Genomic DNA, 22,453 nt, shown 5'->3' on the forward strand with positions numbered 1-22,453 from the left:
CCTTTTTTCGCTGAATATTTTTTTTAATTGATCTATTAAACCATTTTGGACGTTTTGTTTTAGATTTAGATTTGTCTACTTTTAGGATGTAATTGTTTTGTGCCTCTAGTACTACATTTTTAAAAAACAGCCATCCTTTTTCTGTGGATGTTTTCTCTATTTTACTCCAATCTACTTCTGTTAGTCTCCGTTTCATACCTTCATAGTTTGCTTTTCTAAAATTGTAAACCTTAGCTTTAGTCATTACTTTTGTGGTTTTAAAAAATATTTCAAATGAGACCATGTTGTGGTCTGAGTTTGCCAATGGCTTTCTGACCTCTGTTTTAGTTATTCTGTCTTCATTATTTGAAAAGCCTAAATCAAGGCATGCCTCCTCTCTAGTCGGTGCCTTGACAAATTGCGTTAGGAAGCAGTCATTTGTCATTTCTACCATTTCAATTTTGTCTGTCGTGCCCCCCTTGGGTTTTCCCATTTTATATGGTGAAATTGAAATCCTCCTTAGCATGGCTTCTCCTTTTCTACACGCATTTCGAATGTCATTGTATAACAGATTATTTTGCTCAGCGTCTGAATTTGGCGGCCTATAGCATGCTCCTATTATTATGCCCTTTGAATTTGTGTCCATTATTCTGACCCATATTGATTCTGCATTGTTTTCTTTGTCCTGATTTAACACCTGGGCTTCAAGGCTATTTCTTATGTATAGCGCTACCCCTCTGCCTCTTCTGTCCTGCCTGTCTTTCCTATACAGTGTGTACCCACTAATATTATATTCGTCTCCATCACTCTCAGACAACCAAGTTTCTGTAACACCTATCACATCGTAGTTACTTGTTAGTGCAGTAGCTTCAAGTTCTAACATTTTGTTTCTGAGACTTGTAGCATTAAGATAAATACATTTAATAGTTGTCTTACCTGAGTTGTTGCCCTTGTTTTGATGTGGTCTCCCTTCTGTTTTTTTTTTGTTTTCTCCCCCCTTCCTTTCTAGTTTAATATATGAAGTGTAATGCAGGGTATTGTATGAAATGTAATGCAGGAGGGTTTTGTATGCAGTGTAATGCAGGAGGATATTGTATGAAGCGTAATGCTGGGTATTGTATGAAGTGTAATGCAGGGTATTGTGTGAATTGTAATGCAGAGTATTGTATGAAATGTCATGCAGGATAGTATTGTATGAAATGTAATGCAGGAGGGTATTGTATGCAGTGTAATGCAGGAGGGTAATATATGAAGTGTAATGCTGGGTATTGTATGAAGTGTAATGCAGGAGGGTATTTAATGCAGGAGGGTAATATATGAAGTGTAATGCTGGGTATTGTATGAAGTGTAATGCAGGAGGGTATTGTATGGAGTGTAATGCAGGGTATTGTATGAAGTGTAATGCAGGAGGGTAATATATGAAGTGTAATGCTGGGTATTGTATGAAGTGTAATGCAGGAGGGTATTGTATGCAGTGTAATGCAGGAGGGTAATATATGAAGTGTAATGCTGGGTATTGTATGAAGTGTAATGCAGGAGGGTATTGTATGGAGTGTAATGCAGGGTATTGTATGAAGTGTAATGCAGGAGGGTAATATATGAAGTGTAATGCTGGGTATTGTGTGAAGTGTAATGCAGGGTGTTGTGTGAAGTGTAATGTAGGAGGGTATTGTATGGAGTGTAATGCAGGGTGTTGTGTGAAGTGTAATGTAGGAGGGTATTGTATGGAGTGTAATGCAGGGTATTGTATGAAGTGTAATGCAGGAGGGTAATATATGAAGTGTAATGCTGGGTATTGTATGAAGTGTAATGTAGGAGGGTATTGTATGCAGTGTAATGCTGGGTATTGTATGAAGTGTAATGCAGGAGGGTATTTAATGCAGGAGGGTAATATATGAAGTGTAATGCTGGGTATTGTATGAAGTGTAATGCAGGAGGGTATTGTATGGAGTGTAATGCAGGGTATTGTATGAAGTGTAATGCAGGAGGGTAATATATGAAGTGTAATGCTGGGTATTGTATGAAGTGTAATGCAGGAGGGTATTGTATGCAGTGTAATGCAGGAGGGTAATATATGAAGTGTAATGCTGGGTATTGTATGAAGTGTAATGCAGGAGGGTATTGTATGGAGTGTAATGCAGGGTATTGTATGAAGTGTAATGCAGGAGGGTAATATATGAAGTGTAATGCTGGGTATTGTGTGAAGTGTAATGCAGGGTGTTGTGTGAAGTGTAATGTAGGAGGGTATTGTATGGAGTGTAATGCAGGGTGTTGTGTGAAGTGTAATGTAGGAGGGTATTGTATGGAGTGTAATGCAGGGTATTGTATGAAGTGTAATGCAGGAGGGTAATATATGAAGTGTAATGCTGGGTATTGTATGAAGTGTAATGTAGGAGGGTATTGTATGCAGTGTAATGCAGGGTATTGTATGAAGTGTAATGCAGGAGGGTACTGTGTGAAGTGTAATGCAGGGTATTGTATGAAGTATAATGCAGGAGGTTATTGTATGATATTCAGGCTGTGTGAAGGCAGGGAGCAGTAAGCAGGTAACACTCTGAAGTTCAGTCACTGAGCTAATGGTTGCTGGCTTTGTACCACCAATGCCAGTCTCAGAACATCAGAATCACAAGCTCATCGCCTGAAGAAAACTTTGCAATTTATAATTCTTTTTTAAATTCCACGTGTGTAAATCCTCCCTATCTAACTGCTAGCTTTAAATCTCACAAATGTTTAAATCCTCCCTGTTTGCAGAGTCTCCAGTAGAAATGTAGAATTTTCTGCCACTCAGTAGTTGTGGTTGGTTTAAAGTATTAAGAACCAATCAATGCGAGATACAAGTCACTTCAGTCAAACATAAACTCCTAGGTCTTTTTCATAGATTCCTTCTTCAATTTCAGTATCTCCCATATGATATTTATAATGCCCATTTTTATTCCCTGCATGCAGTATTTTACACTTTTCTGCATTAAATGTAATTTGCCATGTGTCTGCCCAGTTCTGAATGCTGTCTAGATCATTTTGAATGACCTTTGCTGCTGCAACAGTGTTTGCAACTCCTCCTATTTTTGTGTCGTCTGCAAATTTAACATTGCATAACTCGCTGCACTCGGAAAGGGGTCAAGTCCATGTGAATTGGGTAACCATTTCGAGTTTTTTTCCATTGTTTATTGTATGTACACTGATTTACATTTTCGTATCAGGAGTGTTTTATCTGTGTTTATTGGTTAAAACCGAAAATCAGAAGCCCTAGTTCTAGGTCATTATAGATATTAAAACAAAGAAAAAAATAAAAAATATTTTCTTATTCTAAAACATCCTAAACATATTTACCTAGAATTATTCAGGAACAAAAAATCATAAAAGGTACACAAATAGCAGCATCAAAAAAACAAGGTTATTGTTATTGTAAAACTTGGGTCAGTCTTTCTAATTCCTCAGCAGTACAGATGGACCACAATACTGTTCCCCTCTCAGTGGAATTAGAGTGGAATGCAGTTTATAAAGCACTGAGAAAATAGAAGGAAATACTTCAAAACACAAAGAACTGCAGTGTGAGTTGTTCACAAATGCAATCAAACTTTTACTATTGCACATGGCAGGATGTATTTAAAGCGTGGCTAGTAAAGCGTGTTACATAAGATCATACACCATGAACTTAGATCAAGCTGATCCGAGTCATCCATTCGCCTGGTCATTTCATCTCTGGATTTGAATGCAAGATTCAAAGTGAGATCTGGGAAACGAATTGTGCAAATTAATATGCACTCTAAAACATAAATACACATTATGACGCTGAAGACATTTAATAAATAAAGACTACTTACAATGGAAAAGTTGCACTTGATTAGCAGATTCCCTGATACTGTATACTCTTGTTTTTGTGTTCTTTACATGGAGAGATGCAGATATCTCAAACACAGCAATGAAGATGAAAGGGTGCTGCTGCATTCTGGTTCGAATCAGTTCTGCTCTTGCTGTTGCCATAGTAGAGGTTTTGCATTTCTGAGTGGAGCTGCCTATACTATTTGAACGGTCTGCAGTTTGTACAGAGGTCCGCAGTCTTGACGGAGTTAAATCCACAGGTAGCATTTCTTTAATCACAAACATGTGTGCTACATCTGACAGGTGTTTTCAATTTGTCATCCAACCAACAGACTTGCTACAGGGGCTCAAATCACAGAATCAGTCCTGGACTGACACTTGTTTCACACCATAAGAACATAAGAAGAACATAAGGAAGTTTACAAATGAGAGGAGGCCATTCAGTCCATTTTGCTTGTTTGGTTGTTAGTAGCTTATTGATCCCAGAATCTCATCAAGCAGCTTCTTGAAGGATCCCAGGGTGTCAGTTTCAACAACATTACTGGGGATTTGGTTCCAGTCCCTCACAATTCTCTGTGTAAAAAAGTGCCTCCTATTTTCTGTTCTGAATGCCCCTTTATCTAATCTCCATTTGTGACCCCTGGTCATTGTTTCTTTTTCAGGTCAAAAAAGTCCCCTGGGTCGACATTGTCTATACCTTTTAGGATTTTGAATGTTTGAATCAGATCGCCGCGTAGTCTTCTTTGTTCAAGACTGAATAGATTCAGTTCTTTTAGCCTGTCTGCATACGACATGCCTTTTAAACCTGGGATAATTCTGGTTGCTCTTCTTTGCACTCTTTCTAGAGCAGCAATATCCTTTTTGTAACAAGGTGACCAGAACTGAACACAATATTCTAGGTGAGGTCTTACTAATGCATTGTAAAGTTTTAACATTACTTCCCTTGATTTAAATTCAACACTTCTCACAATATATCCGAGTATCTTGTTGGCCTTTTTTATAGCTTCCCCACATTGTCTAGATGAAGACATTTCTGTGTCAAGTGCTGATGAGATGACAGCAGAGTGCTTAGTGGTCAATAGTAACTCGCATTCTTCTCATGTTTGCTTTCAGAATGGAAGCCAGCCATCAGTCTAGCAGCCATTGACTGTGCAGACAAGAAGAACCGGATATCCTGCGCCCACTTTGAAGTCAACAGATATCCCACTTTGAAGGTACAGTGTTGGCATTTCTGTCAATCTGGGTTTTAATGCTGATAACTACTGTAAAACAGACCTATGGAAAGGCAAACATCATGGTCTCTACTCCCCTTTAAGGTGTAATTATAGAGACAACTGGTTCCTAAAGTGATTGTAGCCAACAAACTAGCACTTCCATTAGCTATATAGGTCTCAATGTGCAGTTTTGAAAGAAACACATGTTATAGCAAACAGGTATTTTCATTTGATCTGGTACTACTTTAGCTAAAAATTCTTCAGTTTCTATGTATTATTTTCATGTTCCCTTTCAAGTAGGGAATATTAATCATTACAAAATAGGTGTTTCCCTTTGACACACGAACTGGAAAACTGTGTACCAAAGATTCTCGTTAGAGCAGAGTGGCGCTGCTGAGGCTCCGCCCCGCAGCCATAAACAGCAGTGCAATCTACCAGCATCACCATTTTCTTTTTTCCGTGCTGATTACTCCTGAAACAGATAAGTGTATCTTTCTTCTCTATATACCTATGTTAGCGCTCTTTAGCTTGCTTTTAAGTCTATATATATATATATATATATATATATATATATATATATATATATTTTTTTTTTTACAGAATCACTGAAGTTAAATATTATTTTGAGCTGTTTTTCTGTTATTAGTCTGTGCCGGTTATGTCCCTCCGCGGCCTTGTGTGCCATGGGAAGCCTGCGGCTCGATTAGCCGTTCCTTCCTGGGATCCTAGTACATTAGACTGACTTGCTCCAGTTGGAGTATATATAAAAAATAAAAAAAATTCTGTAAATATTATCGTGTATTTATTGTGTGATATTAAAAGAGTTTCGAAGGGGTTAGAAATAGCAGGTACAGGGAGTAACCCCGAAGAAGATGCAGCTTACGGTCCTCTGGGTAGTCAGGCTCAGGCAGGACGGAAGTAAAATACACAGACCAACCAGGAACTACATTTCCCAACAACAACGGGGAAAACCCACATTGCATGACGGGTAACAGCGGCAGCTTTAAAAAGCTGCTGGAATCAGATAGCGGGGAGGGAGAGTGAGATCAGGTACACAAACCCAGCAGTAGGACGGTGGAGATACCAATACTAGACGAGAGTGGACAGCTGCATTCGGCGCAAGTGTGTTACATTAACCAGTGGTAAAACAGAGGAATACAAATAAAGCCCTTGTTTCTAAAAGCAGTACAGTGTATTGTGGTACTACATTGAAGCAACACTGCGGACTACAATCTTCACAAGACGGATAAAGCCTTTGTTTCTAAAGCGGTATAGTGTATTGTGGTTCTACATTGAAGCAACACTGCAGACTACAATCTTCACAAGACGGGTCCACTGCATCGGCAACGCAGAGAACATGGATCCCTGTATAGTGAGTACTCTGTGTTTTTCCCTTTATTCTCTGAATTATTGAAGTACGGGGACGTGTGTGTTTTAAAAGTAGAACAAAGGAACTGGTTCTAGCCAGGGTGCTTAATGACTGTACAAAAGCCCACGGACAGGGCATTTTATTAAACCAGGTGAACTGTGTGCATCTGAAAGTAATCAACAGCGTAATAAAACGCAGGGACACCAATAGGGTTATTTAAAAAGAAACACAACTTTATTTTATGTCCAGGGAATAGTGGAACCGGCAAAAGAAGACAGGTGAGAGTTAGAGAAAGCCCATTGCTCACTGTTTGAACACCTTTACTAATTCTAATCTACACAGCAGTATTGTTGTTTACCTTCACGAAAGGTTGTCTGGGTGTTGGGGCCGTACACTTCCGCAACGGACCTCCGGGGGCAGTCGGGAGTACAAACCTGTTAGTAGAGGACGTAGACGAACCAGACCTCACAAAGCCATCTGGTGGAAGCTCGTGACAACCTAGATAAAGAGAAAGAAACCACAATACCAAGCCAACACCGAAGGAACTTGGATGCAACAATCAACTACTTACCTGAGGGACTCTATCCACAAAGGAAGTCCTGGACTGCGTTTATTTGATTCTGATTATTATTTGTCTTTATAACTGGAACTTCTCTGTGTTAGTTTTATTGAAGAAAAAGAGAAATAGGAAAACCATTAAAACAGAAATTGCTCTTGACCTGGGTCTCTGTCACGTCCTTCTGCACCAAAACAGACACTGCTTGCACATCTCATAATTACGTGGACTATACTGGTTCACAATTACATGTAAATAAATATAAGAATATTTTGTGGACTGTGTGGTTTTGCTTTCGTTTCCACCGGTGTGTGTATATGTTTTTCTGTTTTTCATTCTTACAGAGGGTAAGTATTGAAAAATTCAAAGCAGCTATTGTAAGCGTTCCTACCAACAGCTCGATGCTGTTTTAGTCCTGCTTCTGCAGTACTATTACAAAGGCTTTTTGAAGCAGGCTTTTTCTATTTTTGTGCGCGAATTTAGAATAGCGAGTGGTTGACTCGCAGGTGGGCACCCCTCTTGATTCACCACATACAGTAATATAGAATTCCATTGTGTGCTGGGCTGTGTTGAATTGGGAGGCTGATTAAAAACGTGTCTTAAGTATACGGCTCCAGGTCTACAGGATAGTATAAATTGTTCTTATGTTCTTATATAATAGAAGTCAGGCTTATTGGTCTGTAGTTACCTGGTTCGGTTTTGTCTCCCTTTTTGTGGATCGGTATTACGTTTGCAATTTTCCAGTCTGTCGGTACAACCCCTGTGTCAAGAGACTGTGTTTCATGATCTTGGTTAGCGGTTTGTAAATAACTTCTTTCATTTCTTTGAGTACTATTGGGAGGATCTCATCTGGCCCAGGGGATTTGTTTATTTTAAGAGCTCCTAGTCCCTTTAACACTTCTGTCTCTGTTATTTAAAACTGGATAGGAACAGGTCGACATGTGGGGCATGTTGTCTGTGTCCTCCTTTGTAAAAACCTGTGAAAAGTAATCATTTAACATATTTGCTATTGTTTTTTCTTCGTCTATGATTTTGCCATTTGTGTCTCTTAGACATTTAACCTCCTCTTTGAATGTTCTCTTGCTGTTATAATATTGGAAAAACATTTTGGAATTGGTTTTAGCCCCCTTAGCAATGCTCATTTCTATCTCTCTCTTGGCCTTTCTAACTTCCTTTTTGACTTGTGTTTGCAGTTCCAAGTACTCTTTCTGTGTACTTTGTTTTTGTTCCTGTGAGAGGGGAGAGATTTGGACTGACCATCAGGTGCATGCGGGAGCTTGTAGGGGGTTCATATTCTCAGTGTATTCCCACGCTGTCAGGCAATGTTTTGTTGACAGGACTCAGCTGTGAGGAAATCGGCTGACGTTCTGTCATTGGCTGGGGGGTGGGACTACTCGGGGTGAATTAATTAATAAAAAGGCGCTGTTTTGTATCCTCTCTGGCTCATACAGGAAACGTAGTGGAACGTGACTTCACGGACGAATCCTGAAAAGTCAGAGGCTCTGGAGCAGCGACTCTGAGAGACGGAGTGGCAATTAAGCGCGAGGCTTACAGACCCGGGGTGCAAGCAAGCCACATGGGTTATTTACTGTGACACTGTTTTTAGTTAGCGAGTTTAGCGGGACTGAGCCGTCCCAAAGAGTATGAGAGGGTCCAGAACAGTGCCTGTTGCTCGGGCCTCCCACCACTAGAGGGAGCAATGAGCCGCAGGAAAAATCTGCACACTTTATTTTGTAGTTTTTCCTTAAAGTACTTTGTTTTCCTTTTTTCTTTTGCCTTTTCACTTATTGTTACTTTGGATTACACATCTGCGTATGTTGTATGAAGACAGGGCACAATACCATTGTTGGTAGAGTGCCCCGAACTAACAAGGAAACACCTGCCAACTAAGCTCCCAATAGTAAATCTGGGCACCTGTGCCGACGTTTCATAGTTGAACTTGGTGTCTGTCTCGTGTCTTCCCACACTCTACCATAGTTCCCTTTTAAACGCTCTGTAAAGTGCCTTTTTTCGCTGTATATTTTTTTTGATTGATCTATTAAACCATTTTGGCCATTTTGTTTTAGATTTAGATTTGTCTACCTTTGGGATGTAATTGTTTTGTGCCTCTAGTACCACATTTTTAAAAAACAGTCATCCTTTTTCTGTGGATGTTTTAGAGGCCTCATTCTTAGAAGGCCTCATTCCTAGAGGCCTCAGTACTAGAGGCCTCATTTCTACTTTGACACCCAACGTCTGGCTACCCTGGACAAAGCGGGTCCACTTGTTCTGGTAAGTACCTGCTGCACATACTATTACTAACTCCTTCTCCCCTTACACTGCCCGCTAGAAACTTGAAAATCTCCCTTTTCAATTGTCGCTCTTTGACTAACAAATCTCTGCTTCTCAACGAACTTATAACCGATACCAATCTTTATCTTCTCTGTCTAGCTGAAACCTGGCACTCCGTAAACAAGATGCACGAGCTACATCTAGTGACCCCAAAGGGCTATTCCCTCTTTGACAAACCTTACCTCAGTGGCCGAGGCGGGGGCACTGCTGTTATTGAGAATTCTGTGCTCGCTTCCTCATTTCTTTCTTTGCCTGCCTTTTCTTGATATGAGCATCTCACCATCAAGCTCCCCTCTCCCATGTTCCTCACTCTTGCTGTTATCTACCGTCCACCTAAGAGCAACTCTGCTTTTAATGCCGAGTTTTCAGAATTCCTCTCCCTCGTCTGCACTTCTACTGACAAAATCCTACTCCTAGGTGGCTTCAAAATTTGTGTTGACTTGCCTTCTTCCCACCCAATGGCCGACTTCAACACGCTTCTGGACTGTCTTGGACTCTCTCAATCTATCACCCACACCTGAGGACACACCCTGGATCTACTCATCACCAGGGGCCTTGAGATCTCCAATCTCTGTCTCAGATATCTGTCTCTCTGACCATTTCTTAATCACTGCTAATATTAATCTCCCTGCACCCTCCTCCGCTACTGATACTGTTCTCTCCTTCTGTCCCAAGAATCTGCTGAATCCTCTGAATCTCTCGGAATGTGTCTCTGCATCCCCTCTAACTGGTACTCTCCCGTCCTCTGTTGATGACGCGGTGACCCTCTACAACGCCACTCTTACTCATATCATTGACACTGTTGCCCCTCTTACAACCAGAACCATCAAGAAGGATCGTAACTGCCCATGGTACACGCTCAATCTTCTAGTGCTTAAGTCTTCCTGCCGCAAGCTTGAGCGCAAGTGGAGGTCGTCTGGACTAACAGTTCACAGAGAGATCTGGACCAACCATCTCGCAAGCTACAGGCGTGCGCTCGCCGCGGCCAGGATAAAGTACTTCTCTGAAATGATAACTATGGAACACGGTAAACCCAATGTTCTCTTTATTATTTGTTTATTTAGCAGACGCCTTTATCCAAGGCGACTTACAGAGACTGTGGTGTGTGAACTATACATCAGTTGCAGAGTCACTTACAACTACGTCTCACCCAAAAGACGGAGCACAAGGAGGTTAAGTGACTTGCTCAGGGTCACAAAATGAGTCAGTGGCTGAGGTGGGATTTGAACCAGGGACTCCTGGTTACAAGTCCTTTTCTTTAACCACTGGACCACACAGCATCCTCTCTTTAAGACCATTGACCAAATCCTACATCCAGCAACCGACAGATCCATCTCCCATTCATCCTCCTCTCTTATCTGTCATGATTTATCTTCTTTCGGAACAAAAGTGACATCTATTCTGCGCTCTCCCACCACAAACGCAGTCTACTACTTGAACACCTTGACGCTCCTCCGGTTGCTCCTCCTGCCCCCTCCTCCTGCCCCCTCCTCCTTCTCTCCTCTCTCCATTACTGATGTCTGTGGCTTACTGTTGAAATCAACTACTGCACGTGCCCACTGGATCCCTGGCAGACTAACCTTATCCGTCTCTGTGATTTTGATCTTGTCCTTCCATTATGCACTCTCAACCTGTCCCTGGCTCGGTTCCTGCTGCCCTGAAGCTTGCCCGAGTTACACCGGTACTCAAAAAACCCTCCTCAACCTTGCTGACTTACCTAATTTCCGTCCCATCTCCAATATCCCTTTTTTCTCCAAAACTCTTGAAGGGGCTGTAGCCAGTCAGCTGATGAAACATCTCACGGATAACAATCTCATTACTGAAACTGCTCTGCTCCGGATTGTGAATGATCGCCTGCTTAATGTTGATGCTGGTGCTCCCTCTTTGCTTGTCCTTCTTGACCTAAGAGCCACTTTTGACACTATAGATCATGGCACTATACTGGGACCTCTGGAATCTGTCTTCCTGGATGTCCTCTTACCTATCCGGACGCATGCAGCCTGTTTTCTATGCTGGATGCAATAGTGTCGCAAACCCAGTCACTTGTGGTGTCCCCCAAAGATCTGTTCTTGGGCCCCTTCTCTTCAACATCTACATGCTTCCCTAGGGTCACCTCATCCGACAACACAGCCTCATGTTTCACTGCTATGCTAATGGCACCCAGCTCTACTCAAAACTCGACCCTGGAAGTCCTTCTGCCATGGTCCGGCTCTCAGCTTGCATTCAAGGTCTGGATGCTGCCAATTTTCTTCAGCTGAACACTAGCAAATCTGATCGCCGCCTTGTAGGATCTAAAACTCAAATTAAGAATCTCAATATAGCTGCCCTGAACCTCGGAAACTGTCTGCTGCTCCCCCGCAGTACAAAGCCTTGGTGTACTTCTTGACGCACAGAGAATTGTGAGGGTCTGGAACCAACATCCTTCAAGAAGCTGCTTGATGAGATTCTGGGATCAATAAGCTATAACAACCAAACAAGCAAGATGGGCTGAATGGCCTTGTCTCGTTTGTAAACTTTCTTATGTTCTTAACCTCTCCTTTTGATGCCCACATCTCCTCTGTGGTCAAATCTTCCTTCTACCATCTTCGGAACATCTCCAAAGTCCGTCCCTACCTTTCCCTCCTGGATGCGGAGATACTTTGTCATGCAGTTGTCTTCTCTCGACTCGACTACTGCAACTCTCTATATGGTGGTCTCCCGGCACGCACCATAAACCGACTGCAGCTAGTTCAGAATGCCGCTGCCAGGATCCTTACCAGATGTAAAAAATGTGATCACATCAGCCCCTGTCTTGCCCAGCTGCACTAGCTACCTTTAAAGTTCAGGATTACTTTCAAAACTCTCCTGCTCACCTACAATGCGCTTCATCACACGGGTCCTGAGTACCTCCTCAACTTGCTGACCTGCTATGTCCCTGCCCGCAAGCTGAGGTCCTCCGACTCTGCTTGTTATCCCCAAGCAATAGTGCACCACACTTGGAGAACGCTCGTTTAGCTTCATAGCTCCGACTCTTTGGAACTTTCTCCCAGCTTTGGTGCGTGATGCTCCCATCGTCGCTCGCTTCAAATCAACTCTCAAGACCCACCTGTTCTCTCTTGCTTCCCATGCTCTTTAAGCTGCTGTGTTGCTGCTACTATTTCATGTGTTATGCTACTATCATGTATTATGCACTTTTTTTTTTATCTGTATAGCATGTATTATGCATTTCTCTGTATTTAAAGTATTATGGATTTTCTTGTTACTGCATCTTGTAAAGCACTTTATGATGGTGGTCCACTATGAAAGGCGCTATATAAAATAAAAAAAAAATGATTGATTGATTGAGTAACTGCGACTCGTCGCCCCCGATCCTTAGGGACCGAGGTTACTGTTTCGGTGCATTCTACTGCTGGTCTTGTGTTCGCATTGACTACGCAGTTTAGCCAGTGGCTGACTTGCCGAGTGCACTGCGTCGGTACCTAGCGCCGGTATGGAGTGCACCTGTGACAGTGTCATTGCAGCTATACTATCAGCCTGCATTGATAGCTGCGGGTACCCTATTAAAATAGGTTAAACAGTACCATCCCTGGTCCAGTACCAGCTGTAACATACTGGTTACAAGTACTGTATACCGCGCCAGCCCTGTTAAAGTAAATACTGCATACAGGAGCAGCAGCTCCCACCTGTTTTACACAGTGGTGTTGCTGCTTGAACAGACACGGTCAGCTTCGGCTGGGTCATGGTCTAGAATGGCAAGGGGAGCGTAGGGGAGGTGTAACCCCCATTGCGCACTAATGTTCCTACAGTACTGTCTTTAACTAAGCAGGCCTTGTTGATAGTCCACTTGCTGTTTTAACAAGCTGAGGCAGCATTGGTACATTTCTTCTGTACATTGCTTGCTGTTTGCAGGAATCCTGGATTTAACCCTGTGATACATGCAAGGCCAGCCTGTCTAACAACAAGCAGGCCTTATTGACAGTCTAGTTACTGTCTAGCACGCTGAGGCAGCAACTTACATGCTACTATAACACTGCTTGCTATTGCACTCTACCTGGATTTTTATCCCAGTGACACCTGCAAAGCCTGTCTATTTCCAAGCAAACCGCTTTCTTCGCTTCTCCAAGGCGCCCTGCGTTGCTAGGAGCTATAGTTCGCGTCTGAGGACATGGAGCCAGATAGCGCATCCCCTGTGGTTAAGCTTTCCCTGTACAGCAGAGCTTATACCGTTGATGAAAAGGGTCACTGTGGTCTTGGAGGGTCTGCCCTGTTGCATTACTGTACAGTGGCATTACTGCTTGGGGAGACGCCCCCTTGTGGGCAATGATACGCACAAAACCGTCTCCGACAGTCCCGGTTCTGACCTGCTACAGGGTTTTATAATGCCCAATCTGGGATGCCTGTCTAGCCTACCTATTTAGTACCAAGCAGGCCTTGTGACTGTTTGTTTGTTTTGCCCAGTTACTGTTTTTAGTAAGCTGAGGCAGCAGCTGTACGTTTTTACTGTACATTACTTGATATTTGCATAATCCTGGGTTTTATCCCTGTGACACATACAAGGTCAGTCTGTGGACAAGCAGATGCTCTTCCTCCCTGAGGCAACAGCACCCAAGTAAGCACTGGTAAACCGCTTCTGCGAGTTTGTGTGCATTCTCCAAGTGTATGTTGGAGAAACGTTCTCCTGCAGCTCTCCTGAGCGCTCTGCTTCTCTCCCTTGTACAGTGCTTTTCCTCATCATCCTCTTAGAGAGACGTGGCTCATCCTCATCCCATGGCTTTGTGCCAAGTGAGACCCATGCACCTGGGAAAAGAAAAGCTCTGGGCAGCAGTTTTTCCCACAGGCACGCGTGCCTTATGGTGACAAAGTTGATTCGTTACTTTTGGTTCCGGCCCGCTACCGACCGGTGTTCCTTTCCCAGTATGGTACAAAGCAGGCCTTATTGACAGTCCTGTTACCGTCTTTAGCATCTGAGATAGCAACTGTACATTCTTCTGTGCTTTGCTTGCTATTGCATATGCCTGGGTTTTATCCCTGTGCCAGCAGCTTCAGGGACCAGCACAGCCAACTGCGCCTCCAGCCAGACCGCCTCCCGGTGCAGAGACAAGAGCCTCAAGCCAAGCCACAGGGTGATCAGCAACCCTAGGGGTTTGCTACCACAGGTCCAGGGCCCCTTCTCAGGGAGCCATCTGGAGTACTGGCGTCACTGCACCACAGACATCTTCACGGTCACGGACCCACAGGACAACCACTGTGGTGTCTGAGGAGGTAGCAGCTCTGCTGCAAAATGGGCTATTCATATTGTACACCCACTGTAATAGGAGGATGGGTTCTACTCCTTGCCGAAGTGGGATGGTGGCCTCAGACTAATCCTCGACCTCAGGCAGGTCAACCTGTTCTGAGCCGAAGGAGGTTAGGCCAGGCAATTGGTCCACAAAGTAGACCACTAAGATGCCTACTGCCATATCCCCATAGAAACCGGCGCACGAGTACCTGCGGTTCGCTTTTATTGAACAGCGTACAAGTTCAAGTTTTGCCGTTTGGCCTCTCTCTTGCTCCCCATGCCTTTCGAGGCACAGTGTAGCTATGCTGGCCCCTTTGAGACTCAATGGTATCACGGTTCGGGAGAGCAGAGATAGATATTGCTTCCCAGGAACTGATCCATTGTCCCCACTGGTTCTCCATAACAGGAAACAGGGACCCACTGGCGATAGATGCCTTAGCACACCAGTGGCCGAGGCAGCTGCTGTATGCATTCCCATCGCTCGCCATGCTCCCGCTGTGTCTGGAGAAATCTCACAGGACCGGGCAAGGGTGCTATTAGTAGCTCCTTACTGGCCAGAAGTGTGGTTTTCCAGTTCTGATGTAGCTACTGAGCCGCCAGCCATGGAGCCTGCCCAAATGTGGCGATTTGCTCAGTCAGGCGCAGGGCACCTTGTGGCACCCCAACCCATCGAGCCTGCAGCTCTGGGTCTGGCCCCTGAACGGCTGCATTTGAGCCGTCTGGGGTTATTAAACAGGGTAATTGACACCCTACAAAAAGCCAGGGCAGCCTCTACTCGTTGCCAGTATGGTTACAAGTGGGGTGTGTTTCAGACGTGGTGTTTGACTTGTGGGTTCAAACCCACGACATGCCCTATGGTAGTTATACTGCAATTTTTACAGGACCTTTTTGATGAGGAGAAATCCCCCTCCACTCTAAAGGTCTATTTGGCAGCCATTTCGGTATACCATGTAAAAATCAATTGTCTCCCCAGGAGCTCATTTCCTGGAGGGGCATTTTTTAAAAAAGGCACCCGATGGCATAGAACATAAGAAAGTTTACAAACGAGAGGAGGCCATTCAGCCCATCTTGCTCGTTTGGTTGTTAGTGGCTTATTGATCCCAGAATCTCATCAGCAGCTTCTTGAAGGATTCCAGGGTGTTAGTTTCAACAACATTACTGAGGAGTTGGTTCCAGACCCTCACAATTCTCTGTGTAAAAAAGTGCCTCCTATTTTCTGTTCTGAATGTCCCTTTATCTAATCTCCATTTGTGACCCCTGGTCCTTGTTTCTTTTTTCAGGTCAAAAAAGTCCCCTGGGTCGACATTGTCTATACCTTTTAGGATTTTGAATGTTTGAATCAGATCGCCACGTAGTCTTTGTTCAAGACTGAATAGATTCAATTCTTTTAGCCTGTCTGCATACGACATGCCTTTTAATCCCGGGATAATTCTGGTTGCTCTTCTTTGCACTCTTTCTAGAGCAGCAATATCCTTTTTGTAACGAGGTGACCAGAACTGAACACAATATTCTAGGTGAGGTCTTACTAATGCATTGTAGAGTTTTAACATTACTTTCTTTTGATTTAAATTCAACACTTCTCACAATATATCCGAGCATCTTGTTGACCTTTTTTATAGCTTCCCCACATTGTCTAGATGAAGACATTTCTGAGTCAACATAAACTCCTAGGTCTTTTTCATAGTTCCCTTCTTCAATTTCAGTATCTCCCATATGATATTTATAATGCACATTTTTATTGCCTGCATGCAATACTTTACACATTTCTCTATTAAATGTCATTTGCCATGTGTTTGCCCAGTTCTGAATGCTGTCTAGATCATTTTGAATGACCTTTGCTGCTTCAACAGTGTTTGCCACTTCTCCTATTTTTGTGTCATCTGCAAATTTACGAGTTTGCTTACTATACCAGAATCTAAATCATTAATGTAGATTAGGAATAGCAGGGGACCTAATACTGATCCCTGTGGTACTCCACTGGTTACCTCGCTCCATTTTGAGGTTTCTCCTCTAATTAGTACTTTCTGTTTTCTACATGTTAACCTAATCCATGTGCATGCATTTCCTTGAATCCCTACTGCGTTCAGTTTGAGAATTAATCTTTTATGCGGGACTTTGTCAAAAGCTTTTTGGAAATCTAAATAAACCATGCTGTATGCTTTGCAATTATCCATTTTCAATGTTGCATCCTCAAAAAAGTCAAGTAGGTTAGTTAGACACGATCTCCCTTTCCTAAAACCATGCTGACTGTCTCCCAGGATATTATTACCACATAGGTAATTTTCCATTTTAGATGTTATTATAGTTTCCATAAGTTTACATATACTAGAAGTCAGGCTTATTGGTCTGTAGTTACCTGGTTCGGTTTTGTCTCCCTTTTTGTGGATCGGTATTACGTTTGCAATTTTCCAGTCTGTCGGTACAACCCCTGTGTCAAGAGACTGTTGCATGATCTTGGTTAGCGGTTTGTAAATAACTTCTTTCATTTCTTTGAGCATGTGACAGGTTGGCTGAGTGTGTGATGGGAAACAAAACAACTAACAGTCCGTTCCTCCTTAATCCCGGAAGGGAAAACAGGGCGTAACCGGTCCAGCACTTCCGGGTTCGCGCTCCTCCCTCGTAACTCCGGAGCGTCCCGTTAGTGCTCTAACAACAGATAACACAAAAATACAAAGGGTTAGCAAGTTTTATCCGCGCCACACAACCTCCTCTTATTCCCCTTCCCCTGAATATGGTTTGTCTTTCTCTCTCTCTCTCTCTCACTCGCCGTCTCTCTCACTGTACCTTGCCAGAAGGAACAGAACCCTGGGCCACGCCCCCTTTTGTACGCTCCATCCTGTCCCCATTTGTCAGCGAGGGCAACCGCCGTCGACCAATGCGCGATTGCCACAGCGCTTCCCATCTGGGTTGATGACGTTGCGCACCATGGTCCCGCCCCCCTTTCCAGGTGGCCGACTTCCACCTTTCCTGGGGGTGTCTGCTCCTCCTCCCTAGCGCCCTCACCGGTCGGGAGGGAGATCTAAAACAAGAGTTAATTCTCTCTTTGTCACAGAGTACTATTGGGAGGATCTCATCCGACCCAGGGGATTTGTTTATTTTAAGATCTCCTAGTCCCTTTAACACTTCTGCCTCTGTTATGCTAAAGTTATTTAAAATTGGATAAACAGGTCGACATGTGGGGCATGTTGTCTGTGTCCCCCTTTGTAAAAACCTGTGAAAAGTAATCATTTAATATATTTGCTATTTTTTTTTTCTTCATCTATGATTTTGCCATTTGTGTCTCTTAGACATTTAACCTCCTCTTTGAATGTTCTCTTGCTGTTATAATATTGGAAAAACATTTTGGAATTGGTTTTAGCCCCCTTAGCAATATTGATTTCTATCTCTCTCTAGGCCTTTCTAACTTCCTTTTTGACTTGTGTTTACAGTTCCAAGTACTCTTTCTGTGTACTTTGTTTTTGGTCCCTTTTTAAACGCTCTGAAAAGTGCCTTTTTTCACGGAGAATTTTTTCAATTGATCTATTAAACCATTTTGGCCATTTTGTTTTAGATTTAAAATTGTCTACTTTTGTGATGTAATTGTTTTGTGCCTCTAGTACTACATTTTCAAAAAACAGCCATCCTTTTTCTGTGGATGTTTTCTCTATTTTACTCCAATCTACTTCTGTCAGTCTCTGTTTCATACCTTCATGGTTTGCTTTTCTAAAATTGTAAACCTTAGCTTTAGTCATTACTTTTGGGGTTTTAAAAACCACTTCAAATGAGACCATGTTGTGGTCTGAGTTTGCCAATGGCTCTCTGACCTCTGTTTTAGTTATTCTGTCTTCATTATTTGAAAAGACTAAATCAAGGCATGCCTCCCCTCTAGTCGGTGCCTTGACAAATTGCGGTAGGAAGCAGTCATTTGTCATTTCAATTTCGTCTGTCGTACTCCCCACCGGGTTCTCCCATTTTATACGGGGGAAGTTGAAATCCCCCATTAGTACAGTGCCTTGCGAAAGTATTCGGCCCCCTTGAACTTTGCGACCTTTTGCCACATTTCAGGCTTCAAACATAAAGATATGAAACTGTATTTTTTTGTAAAGAATCAACAACAAGTGGGACACAATCATGAAGTGGAACGAAATTTATTGGATATTTCAAACTTTTTTAACAAATAAAAAACTGAAAAATTGGGCGTGCAAAATTATTCAGCCCCCTTAAGTTAATACTTTGTAGCGCCACCTTTTGCTGCGATTACAGCTGTAAGTCGCTTGGGGTATGTCTCTATCAGTTTTGCACATCGAGAGACTGAAATTTTTGCCCATTCCTCCTTGCAAAACAGCTCGAGCTCAGTGAGGTTGGATGGAGAGCATTTGTGAACAGCAGTTTTCAGTTCTTTCCACAGATTCTCGATTGGATTCAGGTCTGGACTTTGACTTGGCCATTCTAACACCTGGATAAGTTTATTTGTGAACCATTCCATTGTAGATTTTGCTTTATGTTTTGGATCATTGTCTTGTTGGAAGACAAATCTCCGTCCCAGTCTCAGGTCTTTTGCAGACTCCATCAGGTTTTCTTCCAGAATGGTCCTGTATTTGGCTCCATCCATCTTCCCATCAATTTTAACCATCTTCCCTGTCCCTGCTGAAGAAAAGCAGGCCCAAACCATGATGCTGCCACCACCATGTTTGACAGTGGGGATGGTGTGTTCAGGGTGATGAGCTGTGTTGCTTTTACGCCAAACATAACGTTTTGCATTGTTGCCAAAAAGTTCGATTTTGGTTTCATCTGACCAGAGCACCTTCTTCCACATGTTTGGTGTGTCTCCCAGGTGGCTTGTGGCAAACTGTAAACAACACTTTTTATGGATATCTTTAAGAAATGGCTTTCTTCTTGCCACTCTTCCATAAAGGCCAGATTTGTGCAGTATACGACTGATTGTTGTCGTATGGACAGTCTCCTACCTCAGCTGTAGATCTCTGCAGTTCATCCAGAGTGATCATGGGCCTCTTGGCTGCATCTCTGATCAGTCTTCTCCTTGTATGAGCTGAAAGTTTAGAAGGACGGCCAGGTCTTGGTAGATTTGCAGTGGTCTGATACTCCTTCCATTTCAATATTATCGCTTGCACAGTGCTCCTTGGGATGTTTAAAGCTTGGGAAATCTTTTTGTATCCAAATCCGGCTTTAAACTTCTCCACAACAGTATCTCGGACCTGCCTGGTGTGTTCCTTGTTCTTCATGATGCTCTCTGCGCTTTAAACGGACCTCTGAGACTATCACAGTGCAGGTGCATTTATACGGAGACTTGATTACACACAGGTGGATTCTATTTATCATCATTAGTCATTTAGGTCAACATTGGATCATTCAGAGATCCTCACTGAACTTCTGGAGAGAGTTTGCTGCACTGAAAGTAAAGGGGCTGAATAATTTTGCATGCCCAATTTTTCAGTTTTTTATTTGTTAAAGTTTGAAATATCCAATAAATTTCGTTACACTTCATGATTGTGTCCCACTTGTTGTTGATTCTTCACAAAAAATTACAGTTTCATATCTTTATGTTTGAAGCCCGAAATGTGGCAAAAGGTCGCAAAGTTCAAGGGGGCCGAATACTTTCGCAAGGCACTGTATGGCTTCTCCTTTTCTACACACATTTCGAATGTCATTGTATAACAGATTATTTTGCTCTGCGTCTGAATTTGGCGGTCTATAGCATGCTCCTATTACTATATCTTTTGAATTTTTGTCCATTATTCTGACCCATATTGATTCAACATTGTTTTCTTTGTCCAGATTTAACACCTGGGCTTCAAGACTATTTCTTATGTATAGTGCTACCCCTCCGCCTCTTCTGTCCTGCCTGTCTTTCCTATATATTAGTCTTATCGAACTGCGTAACTGTTAATTTGCTAAACAAAAAGATTATTATTATTATTTTTTTTTTATTTATTTCTTAGCAGACGCCCTTATCCAGGGCGACTTACAATTGTTACAAGATATCACATTATACATTATTTCACATTATACAGTTATCACATTATTATTATGCGTTCAATAATCACAAATATGCGTTAATGTATCAGTTAAGCAGTGGAACAAATATATTAAAAACAACTCATGATGTGTTGGTTTCAAACCCAGGTACTTAGGTGTTGAAATATTAAAATTAATTATGCAGAAAATGTGGAAACTTACACAAACGCTGTTAATATAATAAATACATAATTTGTGTGTATTTGCTAATTAGGGGTATTGCTCTGTACAAACTTGCGTCGGCCGCAGAGTACAGAGTTGACGGGAATGTATTTGGAGTCCACAAATCCAGTGTCCATCGCTACCTGAACATTTTCTGCCGTTCTCTTGTTCGCAGACATATGTCTACCTATATTGTCATGCCTGACGAGAGAGAGAGTCAGGTGATAGCTCGCCGTGTGTATGATACATACGGTCTGCCTCAGGTAATGGGGGCGATAGATACTACCCATATTCCAATTACTGCCCCACACCGCCACCGCCGCGATTACATTAATCGTAAATTCTGGGCATCCTTAATTCTCCAGGCTGTAGTGGATGACCATGGATGGTGAGATAACAATCACTTTGATCTATATGATTATATAGGCTACATATCATGCATTTATATTACATCCCTTTTTTTCCAAACATATTTCTTTAATATAGCTTCCGGGAAATATCTTTTGGTCATCCATGACGCCTATGTCCTGAAGAGTTCTGCACTCTATTTATTGCCACACATTTACAGTAAGAAACCATAGTTCGAGGTATGCATCATTTTGTATCACTTATAGCCTATTCCTTGGCTTGTTTTTAAGGGGACACAGACAGTCGAAGACAGTGAAGTTCCATTCTATATAGTTGGAGTCTCTGCCTACCCGCTCCTCTGCTGGCACATGAAACCCTACCCTGCAAATAACATCACGCCTGAAAAGGAGGCCTTTAATTACACCATGGGTAGGGTAAGGGTTGTCGTTGAGCAGTCTTTTGGAAGGTTGAAGGGGAGATGGCGCATCCTCCTTAAAAGAACGGAACAAAATCCACAGAATACCACCAACATTGCCGGAGCTTGCTGTATCCTCCATAACATCTGCGAGGCAAGAAATGTAGCATACGACAAGCAATGGACAGCCGATGTGGAACGAAGTGAGCTGGCGTTACCACAACCACCGACTTCCATCTGTAGGCAGGGAGATCGTGAGTCATCCAAGATGCCCTCTATACTTTATTCTGATCACCACATCATCAACCCCCCTTAAAAAAAATACTAATGGTAAAAAAGCATAATACAAACAATGCGACTTTGTGCTTTTTTATTGTTGTTATTTTTTATTTAACTGAAATGTTATAGTCTTCCTCCTCTTGTGCGTGCATGGCAGGCACGTGACCCGACTCGACCTCGCCCTTTAGCTGAACTGGCGTGTCCCCTCGAAGAACTCCCTCTGCTCGATGGTCCTGTGATTCGCCCCAGCTGCTCAACTTCTCGGATCACTGATTCCTCAGCAGGAGCTGGGGTAGGCACCTGCAGTTCTCTTGTTATTGTGCGCAGAAATTCGGCGTGCAACGCAACCACCTCTTGGTGCTGTTGATCAGCGTGGTCCAGCCTTTCCAAAAGGTGGCTGTATTGCCAATCCTGCCTGGCAGCGGTGTGTGCAATCAGACGGTACATCCTTCTGTACTCCAGGCGCATCAGGCGATGCTCCTGGATCAGATGCTGTCTGAATTGTCGCTCTGTCAAGCCTCCCCTTTGACGTCAAGTAGCTTGAGCAGCCCCTGAAACAACATATAAAACTTAAATTGCCACCAGAATTGACCATTTGTTTAATACCATCTACCCACTTTAAAATAAGAGAATTTATACATTAATTTTATTAATAACATTTATAAAGTGCATTTCACATAGGCTACTCAAAGCACTGTACAAAACA

The 22,453-nt window shown here is 42.7% G+C and overlaps 1 protein-coding gene across 3 annotated transcripts in view; it reads left to right on the forward strand.

Moving 5' to 3' along the window:
• The window catches only part of LOC117416548 (sulfhydryl oxidase 1-like), a 100,001-nt gene that overhangs the window by 6,220 nt on the left and 71,328 nt on the right, over positions 1–22,453 (forward strand). For all 3 annotated transcript variants that reach the window (XM_059034678.1, XM_034027689.3, XM_034027690.3), the window contains exon 2: positions 4,915–5,015. In XM_059034678.1, the coding sequence (XP_058890661.1) occupies positions 4,915–5,015 (101 nt within the window). The remainder of the gene's footprint in view (positions 1–4,914; positions 5,016–22,453) is intronic.

This window comes from Acipenser ruthenus, chromosome 12, assembly GCF_902713425.1.
Source record: "Acipenser ruthenus chromosome 12, fAciRut3.2 maternal haplotype, whole genome shotgun sequence".
NCBI lineage: Eukaryota > Metazoa > Chordata > Actinopteri > Acipenseriformes > Acipenseridae > Acipenser > Acipenser ruthenus.